Genomic DNA, 20,150 nt, shown 5'->3' with positions numbered 1-20,150 from the left:
CTGAGGTCACATGGGCACAGTTCACATAAAACTGTAGATTTGTGATTGGCCTTGGGCAGCTGTGTGGTGCAGCTCACTCTATAACAACATTACCAAAATCATTCATTCTGACTAGTAGAGAGAATGCTATCACTATGGCAATTCAGTGGTGAAAATGCCCCCTCCATATGATTGTAAGTTGATAATTACTTCCATGACCCATTACTAACTTGATTCACTGCAGGAGATGCACACATTTATGTCTGAATCATCCTAGTATTCAAGGAATTGTGTCCATACTGGATGATTCTGCACCTCACACCAATGTTCAGTGCCAATGCAGGAAGGAGTGTGCCCTTTATTTAACGATGCACAGAGTTAAAAGATAGGTTCACAATTTTTCAGTACAGTCAGGTGCCCAAAAAGAAACAGGTTTTGCTTGCTGTAATAATTCCTCCTGTTCATACTGACCATTAAAAGATCCCTTCCTAATGCGCTTTCAATGTAAGTGTTGGGGGACAAGATCCACAGTCCTCTCTCTGTGTTAAAATATATTCCAGTTTATCAGTAACTAATATGAGTTAATCATTAGGAGAGTAGGGATTTCTGGCACAACTTTACCTACTTCTAAGGTGCATGGAGAAGGAAAGTTTGAAGGGGTCAAAATTCCAGCAACACTTGTCAAAGCAGAAGTTTTTCTCCATTAAAGGGGAGTTTTTCCTTACAGCTGTTGCCAAGTGCTTGCTCATGGGGGAATTGTTGGGTCTCTGTAAACTAAAGAGTATGACCTAGACCTGCTCTATGTGAAAAGTGCCCTGAGATGACTTTTGTTGTGATTTGGTGTTATATAAATAAAACTGAATTGATTGAATTGAACTTGTAGTATGAAGAACAACTTTATTATGGGACTCATAATGAAGTTGTTCTTCATACTGTTGCTTAAGTTTTTACCCTTTCTGAGTTAATCAATAGGGCAAAATGTATCTGGGTAAGACTATATGTAACCCCTAAAGTAATCTCTAATTCCTGCATCTTGTATTGTGTTACATACAGCTCTTCATTGTCTTTGATATTGTGTAGTACGTTATGTCTGCAAGGAAATCAAGCGAGGAGAGAGGAAACAAGGAAATTTGTTTTAAGAGACATGAGACCTCCTCTCCTCTGAAGCGTCATGTGAAGTGACGTCCGTTTCTGATGACGGCGACAGCTGATCACAGCTGGATTAGCTGTAAGTCGGCTTTAATAACTGTAGAAACTTCTGATGGAGTTTGTGTCTGCACACATGTGCACTGTGCTAATACTAATAAAGGTTCACAGTTATCACCGCTAGAGCAGCTGTTTCCTCTCTGCAGCCTGTTACCTGTTTAACAAACACCAAAACCTGCATTCTGCATTTATACTGTGTCCTGCTCAGACGCACAGGAACCATTTCTACTCACAGAATGTGTTTATACTATTTATTGATTATTTGCATCTGTATCTTTTGATAATCCTGATAGTGAATTCATCATTCAATGACCCAGAATATGACCCGGGTGTCTTCTGAACACTGGAAAATATGTATTTGGCTAAATGTTTCAGGGCAAATGGAGATGATGTCACTCATATCAAACTGATGCTCCGGAATTTTCAGCCTCACATGTGACTGAATGGAAATGATGACAAATGATGTAAAATATAGATGTGTTTAACTGTTATTATGGATAAAATTAAAGTCAGGAAGAGTCTGTCTGTCAGCAAGAAACAGTTTAATGGAGGAAATAACAATTGTAATCTGTCTCCACTTCAGTATGAAACTGCAGTGATGTATCAGATCAGTCTGATCAACTGCAGTGTCCAATCAATAACTGATATCCAATAAGGGGGCGTGTCCGCCGGTGAAAGACTTCCGTGAAGGCTGCCCTCGTGTTTCCTCGCTCCTTGGTCCTCAGAGATCCCTCCTCGTTCCTTGCTCCTCGCTCCACGGAGCAGAATAAGAGACTTGGGACGCCTGTCAAAATGGCGCATCAGGAACAACTTCCGGTTCAGGCGAGGAGCGAGGAGCGAGGAAACATAAATTAAGAGACTTGAGATGTACCCAGTGTTTCCATGTTGAGCTGCTGGGAAGAAAGTCCAGTAAGAGGAACTTTTGTACTAAAAGACTGGAACTTTATTTGATAAACTAAGACTGCTGAAGCCTCATAATTAACTTCAAATCAACTTTGTAATGCATGTTGGACTTTATGAGGACTGTGGATAATGTCCCCCATCACTTAAATTGGAAGCACATTTGGAAGAGATCTCTTAATTGGCAGTATAATGAAAAGGGATGATTACAGCAAGCAAAACATTTTTCAGTGTTTGATTGGGCAACTGACTGTTTTAAGACAGATTTGCAAAATATGTGAACTCTGTCTTTAAGGGAGTGGAGGTTGGGATGGTGGATGGGCGGCATTTAACATTTACCTTTTTATTAGCAGTAATCACAATCTTTCCCTAACCTTAACCATACTGTAGTTGCCATGTGCAGTTATTGTCGAACTTAAGATGTAAAAAAAAAATTGTTGCTGAACAAAATCTGGGGTTTTGCTGAATCATCCAGTATCTATCAATAAAGTTGGTCTGATAAGAAGACCTGAAATAAGACAGTAGTATGTTTGAACAAAATTCTAGCCTCTCTTTTAATTATTGGCATTTTATGTATTTACTATATTGCAACAGTAAATATATGACAGGAAATCAGGGGGGACAGAGATAGAAAACGACATACAACATAGGTCCCAGGCCAGATGCAAACTGGGGATGTTGCATTTCATAATTGGCACATTAACTCCTGGGTCCAAAGAAGGGGGGGGTTCTCACCTCTTTTTAATAATTCTACATCATAGCGCCACATAGCCAGCTCTCCAGCACCCACACTGTGCCAAACATGCAAGGGTTTTTCTCTTATTCTGTCAGCTAAAAGGCACACAGAGTTGTTAATCTGTACTTAATCATATGAACCACTTCTTTTGACCTATGTCCAATCTTTCCTTGGGTCTACATGCAAATTTACTGCTAACTTTATGAGGTATCCTACTAAAAAAAACTGATGGAATATGGTGAAAATATAATTTTACACATAAAGTTATACAAGGAGACAAAGGAGACAGAGGAAGTTTATGTCCTTAATATATGAGATGCCACACTGAATATTTTTGTGATAAAGTTGTAGGGACGAGTTTGGACAGCAGCAGTGAGTGATTACTCCAGCCAGAAAAAACTGTAACACCCACATTAGACTTCATTTTATGCCTCTTATACACTTATCAGGCTTATCACTGATTATCTACTACATGGCTTGGTATGGAATGTACAAACAGGAAGTACAATTCAGTCATGGTTTCTGTTCAATCATATCTCTTCAAACATAACTTCTGTGATAATTCACAAAAAGAGATGACTCACTGTCATTCTGGACCCCAGTTGGTTGTCCTGCCTCAGTCCTGGGTGTAGGACGGTCCCTCAACAGAGGTGGATGGACAGGCCAGCAGCTCTGCAGGGCAGCCTCCAGCAGCAGCCACCTTCTCCTCTGCCCGCAGACACAGCTCCTGCAGGAAGTTGGCTGTCTCCATCACCAGGTCACTCTCATCATCTAATAGGGAGGTTAGATACACAGGTTAATTACTTGTATTTGACACAAGAGGGCACACTATACTGTAAATAACACAGTGGTCTGACATGCAGTACTGTGTTAGGACTACTATCCTACTGCTGAGGTGGATTACATTTTGCTGCATGGGGCAACACCTACATCAAGCCCGCTCAACAAGCGGCCCTTGGGCCGGATATAGCCCTTTTGATTTTTTCTATGGCCCGCAAGAGGCTGCCTGTATGGTATTGGTTATGTCTTTTTAAAGCACCTAAGTGCTGTGATTGGCTGCAACAGGATTACACCTGCAGAGCACCTGCCATTTGCTCAGTCAACCCTCACATTGCATTCTGGGCAGGCAGGCCACCGAGAAACTCATGTTAGCTAAGCTAACAAGAAGCTTCAAAATGTCTCTCTCAAAGCTAAAGTGACATAAAGTTGATTGTGAAAATTGCCAATTCTAGAGCGAATCGACTGACAATTATTTATTTACTATGCCAGCTGCAACAAGTAATATGAAGTAAATGTGTTTATTGTGCAACAAATGCATTGCTGTGATGAAAGAATACAATGTGAAGAGGCACTTCAAGTCAAATCATAGCTGGTTTTCTGCCAGTTTTTCTGAGGGCTCAGAGGAATGGAGAAGGAAAGTACAGGGACTGCTAGCATCTTCTCAGTGGAGTCAAGTGGCCCTTGGTCTCTTTTGCACAGAACAAGGGAGAAAAGACTGTCTTGTTTTTTAACAAGCGTGAAATGGATTTACAAAAAGTTTGCCTGTTGGTTACTGATGGTGCTCCAGCTATGATTGATAGAAGGCAAGGGCTGGTGGTGAGGCTATCAGCCATAGCCCCACATATGCAGTTTTTACACTGTATCATTCATCAGTCTGTGTTGTGTGCAAAGCTCAGAGGTGATCTGAAAAACACCATGGACACTGTCATGAACATTGTGAATTTCATTCGGTCAACCTCCAGCTTACAACATCGCCTTTTCCATCTGCTGCTTGCAGATACATTGCCAAACACACTGACTTACTCGTCCATAATAAGGTCAGATGGCTCAGCAAAGGAAAGGCTCTGGACTCTTTCTGTGAACTCCACCATAAGATTGTGTCTTTCCTTCGCATGTGTAAACACAAATGGGCAACAAACCTCTTGGAGTGCATGTTGGATGAACAGTTTATGGAAGAAGTCTAGTTTCTGTGTGACATTTTGGACACTTGAACGTTTTGAATGAAAAGTCTATCACTGATTTGGTTGAGAGGCTTTGTGCCTACAAGACAAAGCTAACGATTTTCACAAAAGACCTCATGGCAACAAAATTGCTGCACTTCCCTCAACTCCATGCATTCATGAGCACAGCACCTGGGGCACACATAACTCTCATCATGACAGACATTATGAGAAAATTGACTGAGAACTTTACTGAAAGATTCCAAGGTTTCAGCATTCCCATTGAGGTATTGCAGTTTGCTCGTGACCCATTTTCCATCAAATCTGAGGCAGATTTCCATATAAAAACAAAAGAGGTAATGTCTTGTATTGATGAGAGCATCTGTCAGATGGATTTGGTTGATGTGCAGTCTTCCTTTGCTTTAATACAGCACTTGCAGTCTGAGGGTGCAGTGGACTTGTGGTCTAACCATGTTAGCCAATATCAGTACCCCACAATAAGGAAAGTGGCCTTGCTAATACTGACAGTGTTTGGATATACTTATGCTTGTGAGTCTAGCTTTTCTCATATTTGAATTTACAGCGAGAAAGCGAGCTGTCTATATCTATATATTTGTAGTGTATGATATGTAATGATGTTTTTGTATGTATGTGTTATATTTCGTATTTTTTGTTTTTAGGACCCCCTTGAAAATGAGATGCTACATCTCAAGGGGCTATCCTAATAATCATAAATTCAAATATGAATGCCATCAAAACAAGGGCACGTTGATCCATGACTAGTTGCATGAGTGTTGCATGAGTTTCTCAGGATTGCACTACTTATGAACTTAACTATGTTAAAATAGCAAAATCAAGGCAGTGTAATTTCTCTCTCTGACTCAAACAGGCTCAAAATGACAGAAGTCTGATATTTATGTTAGCTCTATATTAGTAAATCACCTGATTGAGGCATGTAATGTCAGTAATGTAATGTGAAAATGTAAAGACTACAGATCTGTTTTATGATTCAAACACGCCTACTTATTGTTAGTTCGGATACTGTTTTACTGTTTTCTCCTTTAACAAATGAAGCTTAGCAAAAGTTCAGTCAGGAAGACTATCTTCTGCATGCCAGGCGTAATTTTATTTCTCATACCTCCCTGTCATTCTCATTTCTCACGCATCCTCTATCATTTCCTAGCTGTCAATGCACAGGCATATAGTTTGAGTTTCAGCCGTCACCAGCGGATCACTTCTACCCAATACCACGGCGACTCATGTTTATTGTTAGTACATCATTTGTTGCTGTCTTTTTAAATATGTCTCTCTTTCTCTACTTTAGTCTGGCATGCTGCTGTTATGCGTGCCCCTCCATCTCCCCATCTCCACCCAGTATCCACAGGATCAGCTATCAGCCTCATCCAAAGTTATCTACCATTACCACCAGTGTCTGGACTCCATGGGGGATCTATCTCATGGCTGCCCAGGGATGATGTCCTTGTCGAGTCCAAGCACCAAAGACTCTATGACTAAGATTTCTATCTGTATAATAAACATTATCTTTTCTCATTTAATTGAAATATGTAAATGGACCCGCTATAAGCACCTTGTGTCTGCTTGGAATTGTTTTAGATTGTATCATGAACAGGTCAATTTACTGTTGGTCTGATAAGTACTGTTCTGCCATGTTCATTTTGCATTTAGCATTTATGGATATGGACCTGTTTTAAAAGCTCATTATGTATGCTTGGACATGTTGTTGAGGATACTATAAACAGGCCTACTTACTGTTAGTCTGATGGATACTGTTTAACTATATTCATCTTGTTTTCTACATTTGTGGATATGGACCTGTCAGAAAAACACCCCATGTCTCCTTGGTTTAGATGGTTTAGATGTAACTTTTTTCAGATCCATATTGAGCCTTGTAACCATAATTTTTAGGGGAGCAGGATTCAGGAAATCTCACGATTTGATTCGATTCGATTTCTTGGGGTCATGATTCGATTCACAATCGTTTTGCAATTCAAAATCAGCACTCAATTCAATATATTCATAGATTTGATTCTAGATTGATGTTTTGAGTTACTCTCTCCATTTGACTGCAGTAGATACTTTTATAGGTCTCAAATAAAAAAGATCACACTGAATCAAATGTAAACATTTGCTACTCAATCTCAACCTGAGTAAGATTTATGTTCCTTTAGTCCACTTCGTCAATAGGAAACCAAAGCGGCCATGAGACAAAGGGTAAAATGAATACTTAATACAAAAATAAAAATGAATGCAAAGATAAACTGCTAAGTGTAAAACCTCAAATAACTTAAATTCCTCCTTCAATTCACAAAATCAAACAATAGCTGCCTGCTACATTTAGCTGCAAAGTGCATACAAGAAAATTGATCACTATTAGTGAGTGATTATTATAGGCTAACCAATTTTGTTTCTTTTTCTTAATTTCTCAGATTACCATCTAATTGACATTTGTATATTTACTACATGAATACAAAGTAATGAAGCGGGCAGCTTCGCTATTTACTGGATTTTATTGACTGTTTCAAAATACAAAACAGCTGTTTAAACGCTTGTTTCGCTGCTGCATCTTGTTGGCTCGTTTTTGGCAGTTTGTCATAAGCTTCAAGGAGACTACGCAGTGGTCGAGCGAGCTACAGAGTGAATGAGGAGAGGGAGCGCTGGTAACGTTAGTGAGGAAGCTGGTGAATCAGATCAATAAAACGTTATTTTCTGACTGTTTCACAGCGGTTACAAAAAAAAATAAGCCCACAATGGCACAAACCTGCGGAAAAGCGTTGCAGTGCCTGATAATGGCATTAAGCTCCTTCTTCCCTTCGAGATAAGAAAATCCAAAATATATCCAAATGATCGCCTTCTAGCCCCCGGATTTGGGTCCGGGGCGGCATCATTGCGCCATCTATGGGATTTAGCGAGCTAATTCATGTCAGGAATAAATGGAAAACAGCGTTGTGGCAAGACTGAAAAATGTGAATCGATTCTTGGAATTTCTGAATCGATTCTGAATCGGCAGAGATAGAATCGCGATTCTTATGTGAATCGATTTTTTGCGCACCCCTAATAATTTTCCTAGTTTTTTATATGGACTGTCTGCTGTCTGGAAGTGATTATAATGAGACCATTAAAGTGAAAGAAATTAATCTATGTATAAATATATCTATTAACATTATACTCTAAGTTGTTTGTAGCCATTAAATGACAAATGATTCTGTGTGGTCCACAAACCCCCACTTATTTTTCTATTTGGTGGGTCTGACCTAAATGAAAAGTGAAGAAATGATCAACATTGTTCAAAACCTATTCACATGGAAGATAAGAATGAGGAGGATGAGAGGGAAAGAAACATGTCATGTAAGGGGAACAAGCCTGGACTGTTCTAATATATAAGATATGAGAGACAAAATACACAAACTTCTGTAGTTGTGTGTAGTTGTGTCAACAAGCTAAGGTGCAGGACAAGATGTGTGTTTGATAGGAGGGAGACTTTAGTAGGAAAGCTAATGTGGGTTGTTGTTCAGAGTCTGTGGCTCTTGTATCATGTAGCAGGATGCTATCATGCTCGGTGTAATCGTCTGCTCTGCTTGTGATAGAACACTGACATTACTGCTTTATGCAAAGATTTGATTGGCTATATTGAAGTAAGGTCTCCATTTAAATGCATAACTAACATTAGGAAGCACCATAATCATATAGCAGCTTCAGAATTTTTACCTTATCTTAAGGGTCTTTTTGTAGAGGGGCCCTGTGACAAAATCCAATTTTAATACCTTTATTATTATTTCAGTTGATATTATCCTCATTTGGTACATATTTTGAAATATCTTTGTGTTCAATCAAATAATTGAAACTGTTTCTGGGGATTTAAGCTAAATATAATGAAGTTGGCTCTGGCAGTCTGCCATGTACTTGATGGGTACTTGAGAGTTAAAAGGGAGTAACCTTGGGCATCCATATACCATACTGTATATCTCCAGAACACACTTTTTACCCACAGGTGTATGGTACATAAAACAACTGTAGAGCACAGATAAAAGATGAGGACCTTTCAGCTCTTTCAGCCTTGGAGTGTCCCTCTCCTGATTGGCATCCTGCCCCTGCAGGGACCTGCACATCCTTTTATGGGTGAACCAGTGAAGCTTTTGGCAGGTCAAGCTGCAGTAAATCACCTTCAAAGCAAAACAAAGTAGCATTACCTGGAGGCAATTCAACATGGAGATTTTTGATGACATGATTAAATTACAAAAAGACTTACTGCTTTACAAAGAGAGCATCTCTTGTCTGCTCCCCTCTCCCCACATGTAGCACAGTAGTCAGCGTCCACAAATGCCATCTGGCCTGTCAGGGCCTGGGTCAACACTGAGAACGCTGTTGGGTCATTGCCCTGGCAACAAGATGCAATGATGTACTAGTTATATCAACAACAGTGATTAAAAACAAAGTGATTACTCTCTATGTAGAGAGTCTACTGGTTTCTGTTTCTATTATTATAACTGTTTTCAGGCCCCCTTTCCAATAGTGAGTTTTCTGAGTTTGTTCCTAGCGTACTTGCTGTAGTTGTCATTCTTCCTTAAGACAAGGGTGAGCAGTAGTGGATTTCTGTTGTGTGCGTTCATGCACAAATAAACACACACATATAAACTCTAATCCACATCCAAACCCAAACTAATGCCTGCTCATCCATTCCCTGTATTTACGTAATGACTGATCATTAAAATTTATTTGGATTGAACTCTCCGTGCCCTAGTCTCTGATCGAAGCCCTGTCCTTAAGGAGCTATCAAGCCAGCATCCCAGAGATACCATCTCTAACAAATGGTCCTTCGAACCGGATCAATAGTCACCTTGAGGACAACATGGAATTGGAGCATAATGATATTGCTGACATGTCAGTGCACCCAAGAACTCAGCAGGAGAGACATCCACCAGCCTACTTTAATGTTTATGAAGTTGGATATCGACCTAAACCGGCGACTCAGACCTATCACCCAACAGCAGTAGCAGAAGCCGACGTGCCTGGGGACTGTGCAATCACAGGGAAACGCTAACCTTCTCAACGGTCATATGTCTCAGCTTCCCAACACAGTAAACCAAGGACCCAGATTAGTGCACACTCTGTATCAGGATGCTCTACTATGGCAGGACTAATCGACCTTTAAACAGCGATGTTGGAGGAGAGATTAAAGTGCATGGAGCTGGCATAAATGCAACGTCAGATTATAGAGGAAAGTCTGGCAGAGGAATGGTGTCAACTGTTGGATGCAAAAACATGGGAAGATAGATATTCTCAGGGAACAAGACAAAGATGTCAGTTAGATGAGGAGGCTCGTGCAGCACATCAGACTAGAGAATCAATTACTAAACAGTTATTGATGCAATATCATCTGAAACAGAAAGAAATGGAAGTGGAGAGAGCTTCCCTTATTACTGCCTTCCTGAAGGACCAAGACGTGAGACCCGCTCCTTCCAAACCTGAGTATGACAAACAAAGTGATTTGACAGTGCAGCACAATACCCAGAGAGCAGTGGGATACCCACAGCATTCCACACCTCAGAGACTGCAGTATAACACCACAAGCTTTACGAACACCAGGCAGCCACCTTTAAACCTACCAGCTGATACACTAAAGACAGCTGCCCCCCACTCATCAACACAAGCCCTGTCTGCTGAATTAGACCCAGGTCCCAGCACTTTACTTGTATCTCAAGTACAGCAGATTCCTCCTGTAATGGGTCCCCCTCCAACTGATTCTTGCAATGTTACTCAACCAAGTGTGGGTCACCCTGCTGCTGTCTACCATCCATCTGATGCTGTCAAACAGGCCCTACCTCAGCAAGCACTCCCAACTAGACCATATGTGTCACCCAGTCAAACTTTGCCTTACACGCACACATGGTTCAGGCTGCAGGATACAATCAGACAGACTAGCCGTAGTCCCACCCTGCCACATTTAATGCCAGAAATGACGCTGCCTCCTTCTGATCCTAGAACAGTCACTAACATGATGGAGCTGCTAATTGCTACGTCATATGGAATCCCAAAGCCTGCCCTACCTTATTTCACAAGTGGAAAGGAGTCTGCTTTACACTACTCAAAATGGGTCTGGACAGTCTGCTTAGTGGCCATACACATCTCACAGAGCAGTTCAAATACCAAGTGCTCCTGGAGCACTTAAAGCTACTGAGCACTTACAAGCTAGCACAAGCATATATGCACGACCTCAGGCCATATACCACAGCACTTCAGGCCCTCCAGGACAAATATGGCCAACCACGCCAACTCGTCCAGAGTGAGCTTGGTGCCATCTTGAACTCTCCACCAATAAGAGTAGGCGACCCAGAAGCCTTTGACAACTTTGCCCTGTCAGTACATGCTTTAGTAGGCATGCTCCGGTCTTTAGAGGGTGAAAATGGCTACAAATTGTGATGTGGCTCTCATGTTGATAGGCTGCTGAGAAAACTACCGGCCAGCTATCGTGATGGGTTTGTTGAGTACGGTCTAAGTTATGGCATACTGAGAACTGGAACTGACAAAACATACACACTGCCAGACTTCTCCTCATGGCTGCAAGTGAAATCACAAGCCAAGCGTATATCCAGTAGAGTAGCTGACATGTTTCAGGACCAGACCAAGCAAGATAAGAAAGGCAAGAGGATGCAAGGACACCCCTCTACTGTGTACTACAATGCAGATAGCTGAGCCAGTAAAGTGTGTCCTCCAGCTCCAGGTCAGAGTACCAGTTCCCCCAATTCTAAAGCCAGGATGAAGCCTTACTGCCCATACTGCAACACCCGTGAGCATTACCTCAGTCTGTGCCCCAAATTCAAGATATTGTCTACAAGTCAGATTACAGAGTGGATTAAGGACAAAGGCTGCTGGCACTGTGGCAGGAATCATGCACCTGAAGCATGCACTCTGAAGAAGCCCTGTAAAGTCTGCAAGCAGCAACACCTCACCCTGCTGCATGCAGTTTGTCAACAGGAGCCCAAAAAGGTCTTGATGGTCAGTGCCACTCCAGACACCATTTACATTGACCGCCCAAACCGTCCTCAGAGAGTCATGTTAAAGGTGGTGAAGGTCCATCTGCACAATGCTGAGCTCTTCAGCTAACTATGGAGCCAGAGATACTTCCATTGAGAACTGTCTGTCATGATGTGATCCACCTAATGGGAGCCTCAGTCTCTTTTGAAATCTCTCCAGCACATGATCCTGAGGCCAGATATAAAATCCATCATGCATTCACAGTGGAAGAACTGGGCCTTTCAGAACACAGCTATCCAGTCAAAGCACTCACGCAGAAATACACGCACCTGCAGGGACTACCACTCTCACCGGTAGACAGAGTATGTCCATTGGTGCTCATTGGCTCTAATTTCCCCCATCTGTTTGTCCCTACACAACCAGTGAGTTTGGTCCTCCTGGGGGTCCACTAGCGGTCTGTACTCCCCTTGGATGGGCACTGCAGGAGCCAGCTCATCTTCCTGCTGAGGAGCAACAGTGTCTCTTCACCATATCTCCAGCTTCTGACCTTATCCAGCATGTGGAAAGGCTGTGGAAAATCGACATACTGCCCTATGCCAACGTGAAAACTGCTATACATTCTAAGGAAGACCAGCAAGCTCTTGAACTACTAGAACAGTGCACTACTAAGATGGATGTGGATGGTGTGAAAAGATATGCAACACCTCTCCTCCATTGCAAAAATAGCCCCATCCTCCAGGCACTCTCGGCGCTGCTCCCTCAGCTACGGAGCACAGAGTGTAGGACAGCCAAAGATATGGAGCAGGTGGAGACCTACTGCTAAGAAGCACAGAAACTGGAGCTGGCAGGGTATGTCAAACAACTGTCCCCTGAGACTGTCGATTCTTTCAGTGAGTTGTGGTATCTACCACATCATGTAGTACATCACAATGACAAGGCTAGGCTTGTATTCAACTGCTCATACCAATATGATGGGCAGACCCTCAATGGCCAACTACTGTCTGGTCCAATCCTGGGGCCTTCACTGCTTGGTGTCCTCCTCCACTTCCGAGAACACACAGTGGCCATAAGTGGTGATATCAAGGTGATGTTTCACCAAATTCACCTACTTCCAGAGGACAAACCCCTACTTCGCTTCCTTTTGCAGGCAATGAAGAAGGAGGAGGAGCTGAGTGTGTATGAGTGGCAGGTCCTGCCATTTGGAACAACATGCAGTCCTTGTTGCGCCACATATGTGTTCCAGAGGCACGTAAAGGACAACAGCCAGGGCAATGAAGACATCCTAGACACTGTCAAGAGAGCCTTTTATGTCAATAATTGTTTGCACAGCATCACAAATGCCGACAAAGCTAGGAACCTCATTAACCGAACGCGGGAGTTGCTATCCACAGGAGGTTTTGAGATAAGGCAGTGGGCTATCAATATTCCATCAACTGTAGAGCACCTCCCTGTGGAAGCCAGAGCCGCCAGCACAGAACTGTGGCTTTCCCAACATAGCCAGGACCCAGAAGAACCAGCTTTAGGTCTCCACTGGAACTGCCTTATATGACCCACTGGGGTATCTTATACCATACTCAACATGAGCTAAAATCCTTGTCCAAGACAGAAAGCAGGAGTTGGCTGGGATGAGCAGATCCAACCCAAGTCATTACTGGATAGATGGAGACAGTGGGAGGATGCATTGGTGGACCTACCCCACGTGGAGATGCCAAGGTGCTACATCCCGCCAAGTGCAGACAAAGGCAGGGTCAAAAGGGAGGCTCATATCTTTTGTGATGCCTCTGAAAGGGCCTACGGTGCAGTTGGCTACCTACGGACGCAGGATTGCCATGGCAACATCCATGTGGCCTTCGTGATGGCAAGGTCAAGGGTTAGCCTAACTATGTGCAGCTCTTGCAGGAGCACAGTTAGCCAAAGTGCTGTGTACAGAGCTTTCTCTTCCTCCCAGTGATATAAACACTATGGACCGACTCAACAACAGTTTTGACATGGCTCAGATCCAATTCGTGCCGCTGTAAGGTCTTTGTTGGTACTCGGGCTGCTGAAATACAAGATCTTACTGAAGAGGCAAACCAAAGATATGTCAACACCACAGATAACCAAGCTGACGACCTTACTTGGATAGATAGAAGCAGCCAAAGAAGAAGAGCAGGATGAGTTAAGGAAAGCTGTGTTCTGAAGGGAGCTCCACCTGCAGCAGTCCGAACACAATGTCCATGTCCAACATTGACAGCTGGGATGATCTCATTAAGGCCACCCACCAGTTCCTCCAGAGGGTGGCCAATAGCCACGAGAAACCTGCCATGACTGCTGCAGATGCTTTAGCTGCAAAGCTGCATCTCCTCAAACAAGCTCAAGATGACAGTTTCTCAGAAAAAGTGCAGGTTCTAGCTGCTGGTAAGCCCATCTCCAAGCAAAGTTGCTTATACACCCTTGCTCCTGAATATGATTCTGCCGTTGGACTGATAAGAGTTGGAGGACGACTCTGGAGAGCAGAAGGTCTGGATCCAGATGCTATGCACCCTATAATCCTAGATCCGAAACACCATGTGACCATTATCCTAATCAAAGAACACAACAACAAGCTGCTACATTCTGGCCCTGAACGAGTGTTCAGTAAGATAAGAAGGACATATCGGATTCTGAGAGGAACAGAGTCAGTCAAGCGACACCAGTACAGCTGTGGAGAGTGCCAGAGGTGGCAAGCTAATCCTGTGATTCCTCAGATGGCAGATTTACCGACTGCACAGCTTCGCCTGTACAAGCCACCGTTTTGGTCTACTGGAGTAGACTGCTTTGGCCCTTACAAAATCAAAGTGGGCCGGCGTACAGAGAAGCAGTGGGGAATAATCTTTAAATGCATGAAGATGAGCTGCGTGCATCTCGACCTGTTGGACAATATAGACAGTGACACCTTTCTAATGGCTCTACGCCGTTTAATTGCATGCCGTGGCAAGCCATTCGAGATTCTCTCTGACGGAGGAACAAACTTTCGAGGAGGAGTAGCTGGCAGGACAAAGTATTGAGTTCCGGTTTAACCCTCTAGGTTCACCACATTTTGGGGGTACCTGGGAGTGAGAAATAAAATCCATGAAGACAGCTCTCCAGGTGGTGCTGGGTAACCAAACAGTCACTGAGATAGTTTTGCAGACTGTGCCACTAGAAGTGGAGGGAATTCAATGCAAAGCCCCTCGGATACATCTCTTCTGATGTTGCAGACCCCAACCCAGTCACACCAAACCTGCTGCTTCTGAGATGTCGTGATGCATCAATCCCCCAAGCAAACTACACATCCAGTGATCTACTCAGAAGACGGCAATGACGACATAGCCAGATTCTTGCAGACCACTTCTGGTCCAACTTTGTTCATCACTATCTGCCTGACCTCCAGAAGCGATAGAAATGGCAGAGGGACACTGACAACTTAACCACTGGGCAAGTTGTGATTGTGGTTGATTCTCAACTACCCCGGGGCCAGTGGCTTATTGGCAGGGTAGTGAAGACCTGTCCAGGTGTGGATGAGGCGAAGATCAAAGGACAGACGTAACTTCTGCCTGTTGCTCGACTTGTAAGACTGCCAGCATTGGAAGATGATGAGACTTAACAAAGTATTGTGTAGTCTTCCCTTCCTGAAGTACAAATTTAATGCTTAAATTTGGGTTGGGTGTGTAGGAAAGTCTGGTTTCTGTATCTATTATTGTACCTGTTTTCAGGGCCCCCTTTCCAATTGTGAGTTTTCTGAGTTTGTTCCTAGCGCACTTGCTGTAGTTGATAATGTCATACTTTCTTAAGACAAAATTTGTTGTTATTCTGCACATTTTTCCCTGGGTGAGCAGTAGTGGATTTCTGTTGTGTGCGTTCATGCACAAATAAACTCACACATATACATTCTAATCCACATCCAATCCAAAACTAATGCCTGCTCATCCATTCCCAGTATTTACCCAATGAGTGATCATTAAAATTTATTTGGATTTGGATTTATTTGGATTGAACTCTCCATGCCCTACTCTCTGATCGGAGTCCCTGTCTTAAGGAGCTATCAAGCCAACACCCCCGAGATACTATCTCTAACACTCTAACATACAACATCCTCTATCATCAACTATTATCCACTGTTATAACACTTTTCACCCATTGCTCTTTAAAATCAAAGGCCTTTTGCTAAAAATGATATATTCTTCACTTACAATCTCTACCGGTGCAATGCTCCTCACCAGCTGCTGAAGCAGTGTGGCTTCGCAGTACGGAAACTTCCTGATGCAGTCCCGAATGAACTTCTCCTGGTACTGTGGGAAGCCGTCACAGTCTCTCCCCCTCAACAGGCTTGGGCCCAGCAGCAAAAAAGCAAGGCATTAAAAAATGTCATTAATTTTGACTTTGATTACAGTACAGATTTTGATGCTCCAGGAGTTTTCCCTTAGCATGACCAAACTCAAAGTTAATCATATTTACTGAGCACATTTATGCGCTACATACTGTAGGATCCATTTTTTCATTTTTCTTCTGTGCCCCCATTACTCTGAATAATCCTCAGAAAAGTTTTCAAAGGAGCTATTTCTTTGGTAGAAAGCAGTTCCAATGAAGATCTTTGGCAGTGTTTTCTGCAGGTTACCCAGAATAACAAGGACATTGTTTTTGGAAAGACAAGTTGCTGTAGAAATGTAATTTTTCATTACTGTGAGCACCACAAACTAATTTCCATTCACATGCATTGCATCGTAGTGGAATGAGGTGGGGTGGTAAACTCTCAGAAACAGATATCTTAAAACCTGGCCAAATAAAACCAAACTATCTTCATGGAGAGATACCACTAGAGGAAAGTGAAAAATCCAATACTTTCATGTTCGACTTTTGATTTTTAGGGCCCTAATTTGTTATTGTTACATTTGTCTACCTTGTCTTTAATTGAGCTGCAAAGAGGAACTTCTGTTGCTATGTGACAGACAATAAAGCTTATTGAACCTTGAATCTTGAATTTTTTAAAACTTGACACAAGCACAATCTCTTGGTGCAAGTGCACATGAGTGTGATCAACTAATTTTTGTAATTTTCATGACCATTGGCAGTAGTGTCATCCAGGCACAGTGAAGTGCAATGTAGAAGAGAGGCTGAATCATTTATGCTGCTGCTTTCAGGCATTTAATCAACTAAAAGGAACAAATATGACATTTTACAAATTGTTGTGAAAATTGATTTTTCAACAAAATCCAGTCCCTGGATTATTCTCAGAGTCAGATGCAAAGATATCAGTCAATTTCAGCTTAGTTTAGCATGACAATGCATGTAAATTAAACTGATGTTATGCCTCTCATCTGACTTTGGATTTGACAGTTACCTTTCTTAATATGTCTGAAAGTTTAATTTAAAGGCCCAATCTGTGATCCAAATGTAAACAAAAGGTCAAAACAGCACTGGAATCTGCTGTCACACTCAAATTGACTGACTGAATAACACTGGAATTAGGCATCTCCTAAGATACATGTAAACGTCTCTGTGATAGTTATTCACAGAAGGACGTTATGAGTAACTTTAGGTTGCAGAGGCTTGCATATGAGCCAACACATTGACCTTCCAACAATGCATCATGCACACCTGCTTATCAACCAAGTTGATTGGTTGATACAATCCCTCTCAAGATGTGCGTCCAAAAGAGAGACAAAAACAAATGTGAATGCACTACACACAAGCTTAAAAGAAACAGCCACATGTTCCCCTGCATGCAGCCCAGAGAAGCATAAATCCAGCTTTACTTTTAATCAATGCAATAACACTAGACACCAATTAAATCTGAGTTATTAATGCTGTTAAAGTGGTACTTCAGTGTTGCACATCCATAATACTAGGGGACTTACACAAGACAGATAAAACAAATGGTTAAAATTGAGCAGCAGAGGCAGGAATATAGTTTTACTCCCTAGTATGGGTGTGAGTTTTCAAAACACAGGGTCATTTCCATAATTGCCACTTCATAACATTATTCATTAGACCCTCCCTGCTTGGCAAACACACATCTTTCAAACTTAATGCCCCCTAACACACACAACACAAGCTTTACTTTAAAAAATGCGTCTCGAAACCTAAACTGACATTACCCCAATGACATCACTCACATCACATGACATCATCAGACGTGTTTTCTCACTTCTCAACAATGCTCCCCCAGAGCTACATGAAAGCAGTGCCCATGCCTAAAGGCCTCACCTCTTGACAAGTGCGTCCAGCTTGTCATCCCGTTTCTGTAGGAAGGCCAGACATTTCTGTAGCACGCAGCTTATGTAGTGCATCTTCATGGCCAGGACCTCATTCATGTCTTGCTGTTTCACACACTGCTCACAAAGCAGGTCCATCACCTGATAACACTTCTCCAGAGCTGCCACGTCCACCAGCACAGGGTTCTCCTTCACCAGCATGACTATCTGACAGATTGGACAGTAAGTTGGACAAACATTTCTGAGCAGAGCTGTTCTAGGGACAGAAATAATCTCTTGTTTATTGAGACAGGGAATATGTACAGGACATAAGTAATTCCATCGTACATTGTTTTTCATAGTTTATGCATAGTGTGCTGTTAACACCACATTGCTTACACGTGGCACACTGATGCTAATAGTAAAAGAAACCAGACACTAATCCCTTATCCTCTGGAAAGGAGCCCATTTAATGTCAAATAGAATGTCAAATAATGGGCAAAGAGTTTTATCAGTTCCCTCAGTTGGTGCTACTAAGTTTAGTTTAATATATAGCATGAGCAAGGGTACCATAAATATATTTAACATATAGGCAATCAATAACGTGACAAAATATGGAGGACCTGGCAACCTAACCTAAAACAAGAGTCTAAAGCCATGCTCACAACTCTGTGATGCTGTACTCAAGCTAGCGGGCACTGACTATGTTAGTGGGTAGTGTTAATCATGTCCACCATCTTAGCATGTTAGCATGATAAAATTTGCTTATTAACACCTAAGTACAGCTGAGGGTGAAAGGAATGATGTTAGTTTTGTAGGTATTTGGTCATAAACCAAAGTATTGGGCAAACTAGGAAATTATGACCTGATGATGACACAGACTGAAAAGCTACAGGGATCAAAGGCACCAAAGATTCAGTTTTGTTCTGGTTTAGCTGTAAGAATCTCTGTGCCATCTAAGATTTTACATCTTCAGTGCAGCTCATAACCCAGGTATAGCTGCATATCATCTGCATAACAATGGTAGGAGATATTGTGTTTTCTAAAAAAGATGAAGACGGTCAAGACGATGGAGAGAATGAAAGCAGCAGAGGGATCTAAATAATAAAATAGTGTACAAGAACAAATCATTAATCACCCTCAGGAGAGTGGACTCTGTGTGCTATGATGCAACCTAAAACTTGACTAATATTTGTCCAGGATGCTGAATATGTCCAAGAAGGTGGTCATGGGGTGTATAACTATATGTTATCATTAAGAAAATGGGACATCATACACCCTCGCTCAGGCAACTCAGCCAAGGTTAATCAGACCCTGGCTTGACCCAGGAACATTGGCCAACGGATCACTCCTCCTTATCCAAAACCATCTGGAGGCCCACTCTGCAGCCTCCATTGTGGACTTGGTGGCTTCCCTTTTTGCAGTCCCAGTGATGCCAAGTAGAGAGTAGACCTTGCACGGTGAGTCCAAAGCCTCCACACCCAACTTCAATAGGCTCACAGCAAGCCCTCCAGCCTCTCCTCCTGCACTGATCCATCAGCTCCTGGTACTTGGACCACTTCCACTCATTTGCCTCTTCCATATGGTCCACCCAGGGAACTGTCAGCTCTATAAAGAGCACCTGCATTGAAGAGGCTGATGATAGCACCACATCTGGCCTCAACAGAGTTGTTGTAGTGTGGTCCAGGAAATTGAGCTGCCTCTCCAAGTCAACTCACAGCTCCCAGTCCAATGTAGGGGTGAGCAGACCAGCTGCTGATCTGGGCTGTGACTGTAGACACAGCCGCAGATGTGCTTATTGTTGGTTGCGGCTTTGGAGATGGCCTCTGCAACTGTCTTCAGCACCTGGTCATGTCGCCAGTAGTAGCGGCCCTCCTCCAGGGCTGTTGGGCAACTGCTGAGGATGTGTTTGAGTGAACCTTTTCCTGGGTACAGAGGACATGCTGGAAAATCACTCTTGCCCCAGACATGGAGATTTGCTGTGCTAGGTAGGACATCATACACAGCTTGGACCATGAACTTGATCTGATGGGGTTCTGCCAGCCAGATATCAGTCCAGGATATTTTCCTCCAGTGCACCTCCCACCTTTTCCATGCTCCCTGCTGCCACATGCCCACCATGCTGCTGGTCCGTTCCTCCTTGACACCTGCCTGCACTTCCTCCAGGACTAGATGGTGTCTGTTCTTGCCATGGGCCCTATCATA

The 20,150-nt window shown here is 42.7% G+C and overlaps 1 protein-coding gene across 1 annotated transcript in view; it reads right to left on the bottom strand.

Moving 5' to 3' along the window:
* Positions 1-3,437: 3,437 nt before the first annotated feature.
* LOC121912575 (ankyrin repeat and MYND domain-containing protein 2-like) overlaps positions 3,438-20,150 on the bottom strand; it is a 28,491-nt gene continuing 11,778 nt past the window's right edge. Inside the window, exons 6-10 of the mRNA XM_042434786.1 lie at positions 17,959-18,173; positions 15,945-16,080; positions 9,029-9,157; positions 8,819-8,942; positions 3,438-3,592 (exon numbers count right to left, since the gene is read on the bottom strand). Coding sequence (XP_042290720.1) covers positions 3,438-3,592; positions 8,819-8,942; positions 9,029-9,157; positions 15,945-16,080; positions 17,959-18,173 — 759 coding nt within the window. The remainder of the gene's footprint in view (positions 3,593-8,818; positions 8,943-9,028; positions 9,158-15,944; positions 16,081-17,958; positions 18,174-20,150) is intronic.

This window comes from Thunnus maccoyii, chromosome 15 (assembly GCF_910596095.1).
Source record: "Thunnus maccoyii chromosome 15, fThuMac1.1, whole genome shotgun sequence".
Taxonomy (NCBI): Eukaryota; Metazoa; Chordata; class Actinopteri; order Scombriformes; family Scombridae; genus Thunnus; species Thunnus maccoyii.
This window is presented reverse-complemented; position numbering and strand designations above follow the sequence as displayed.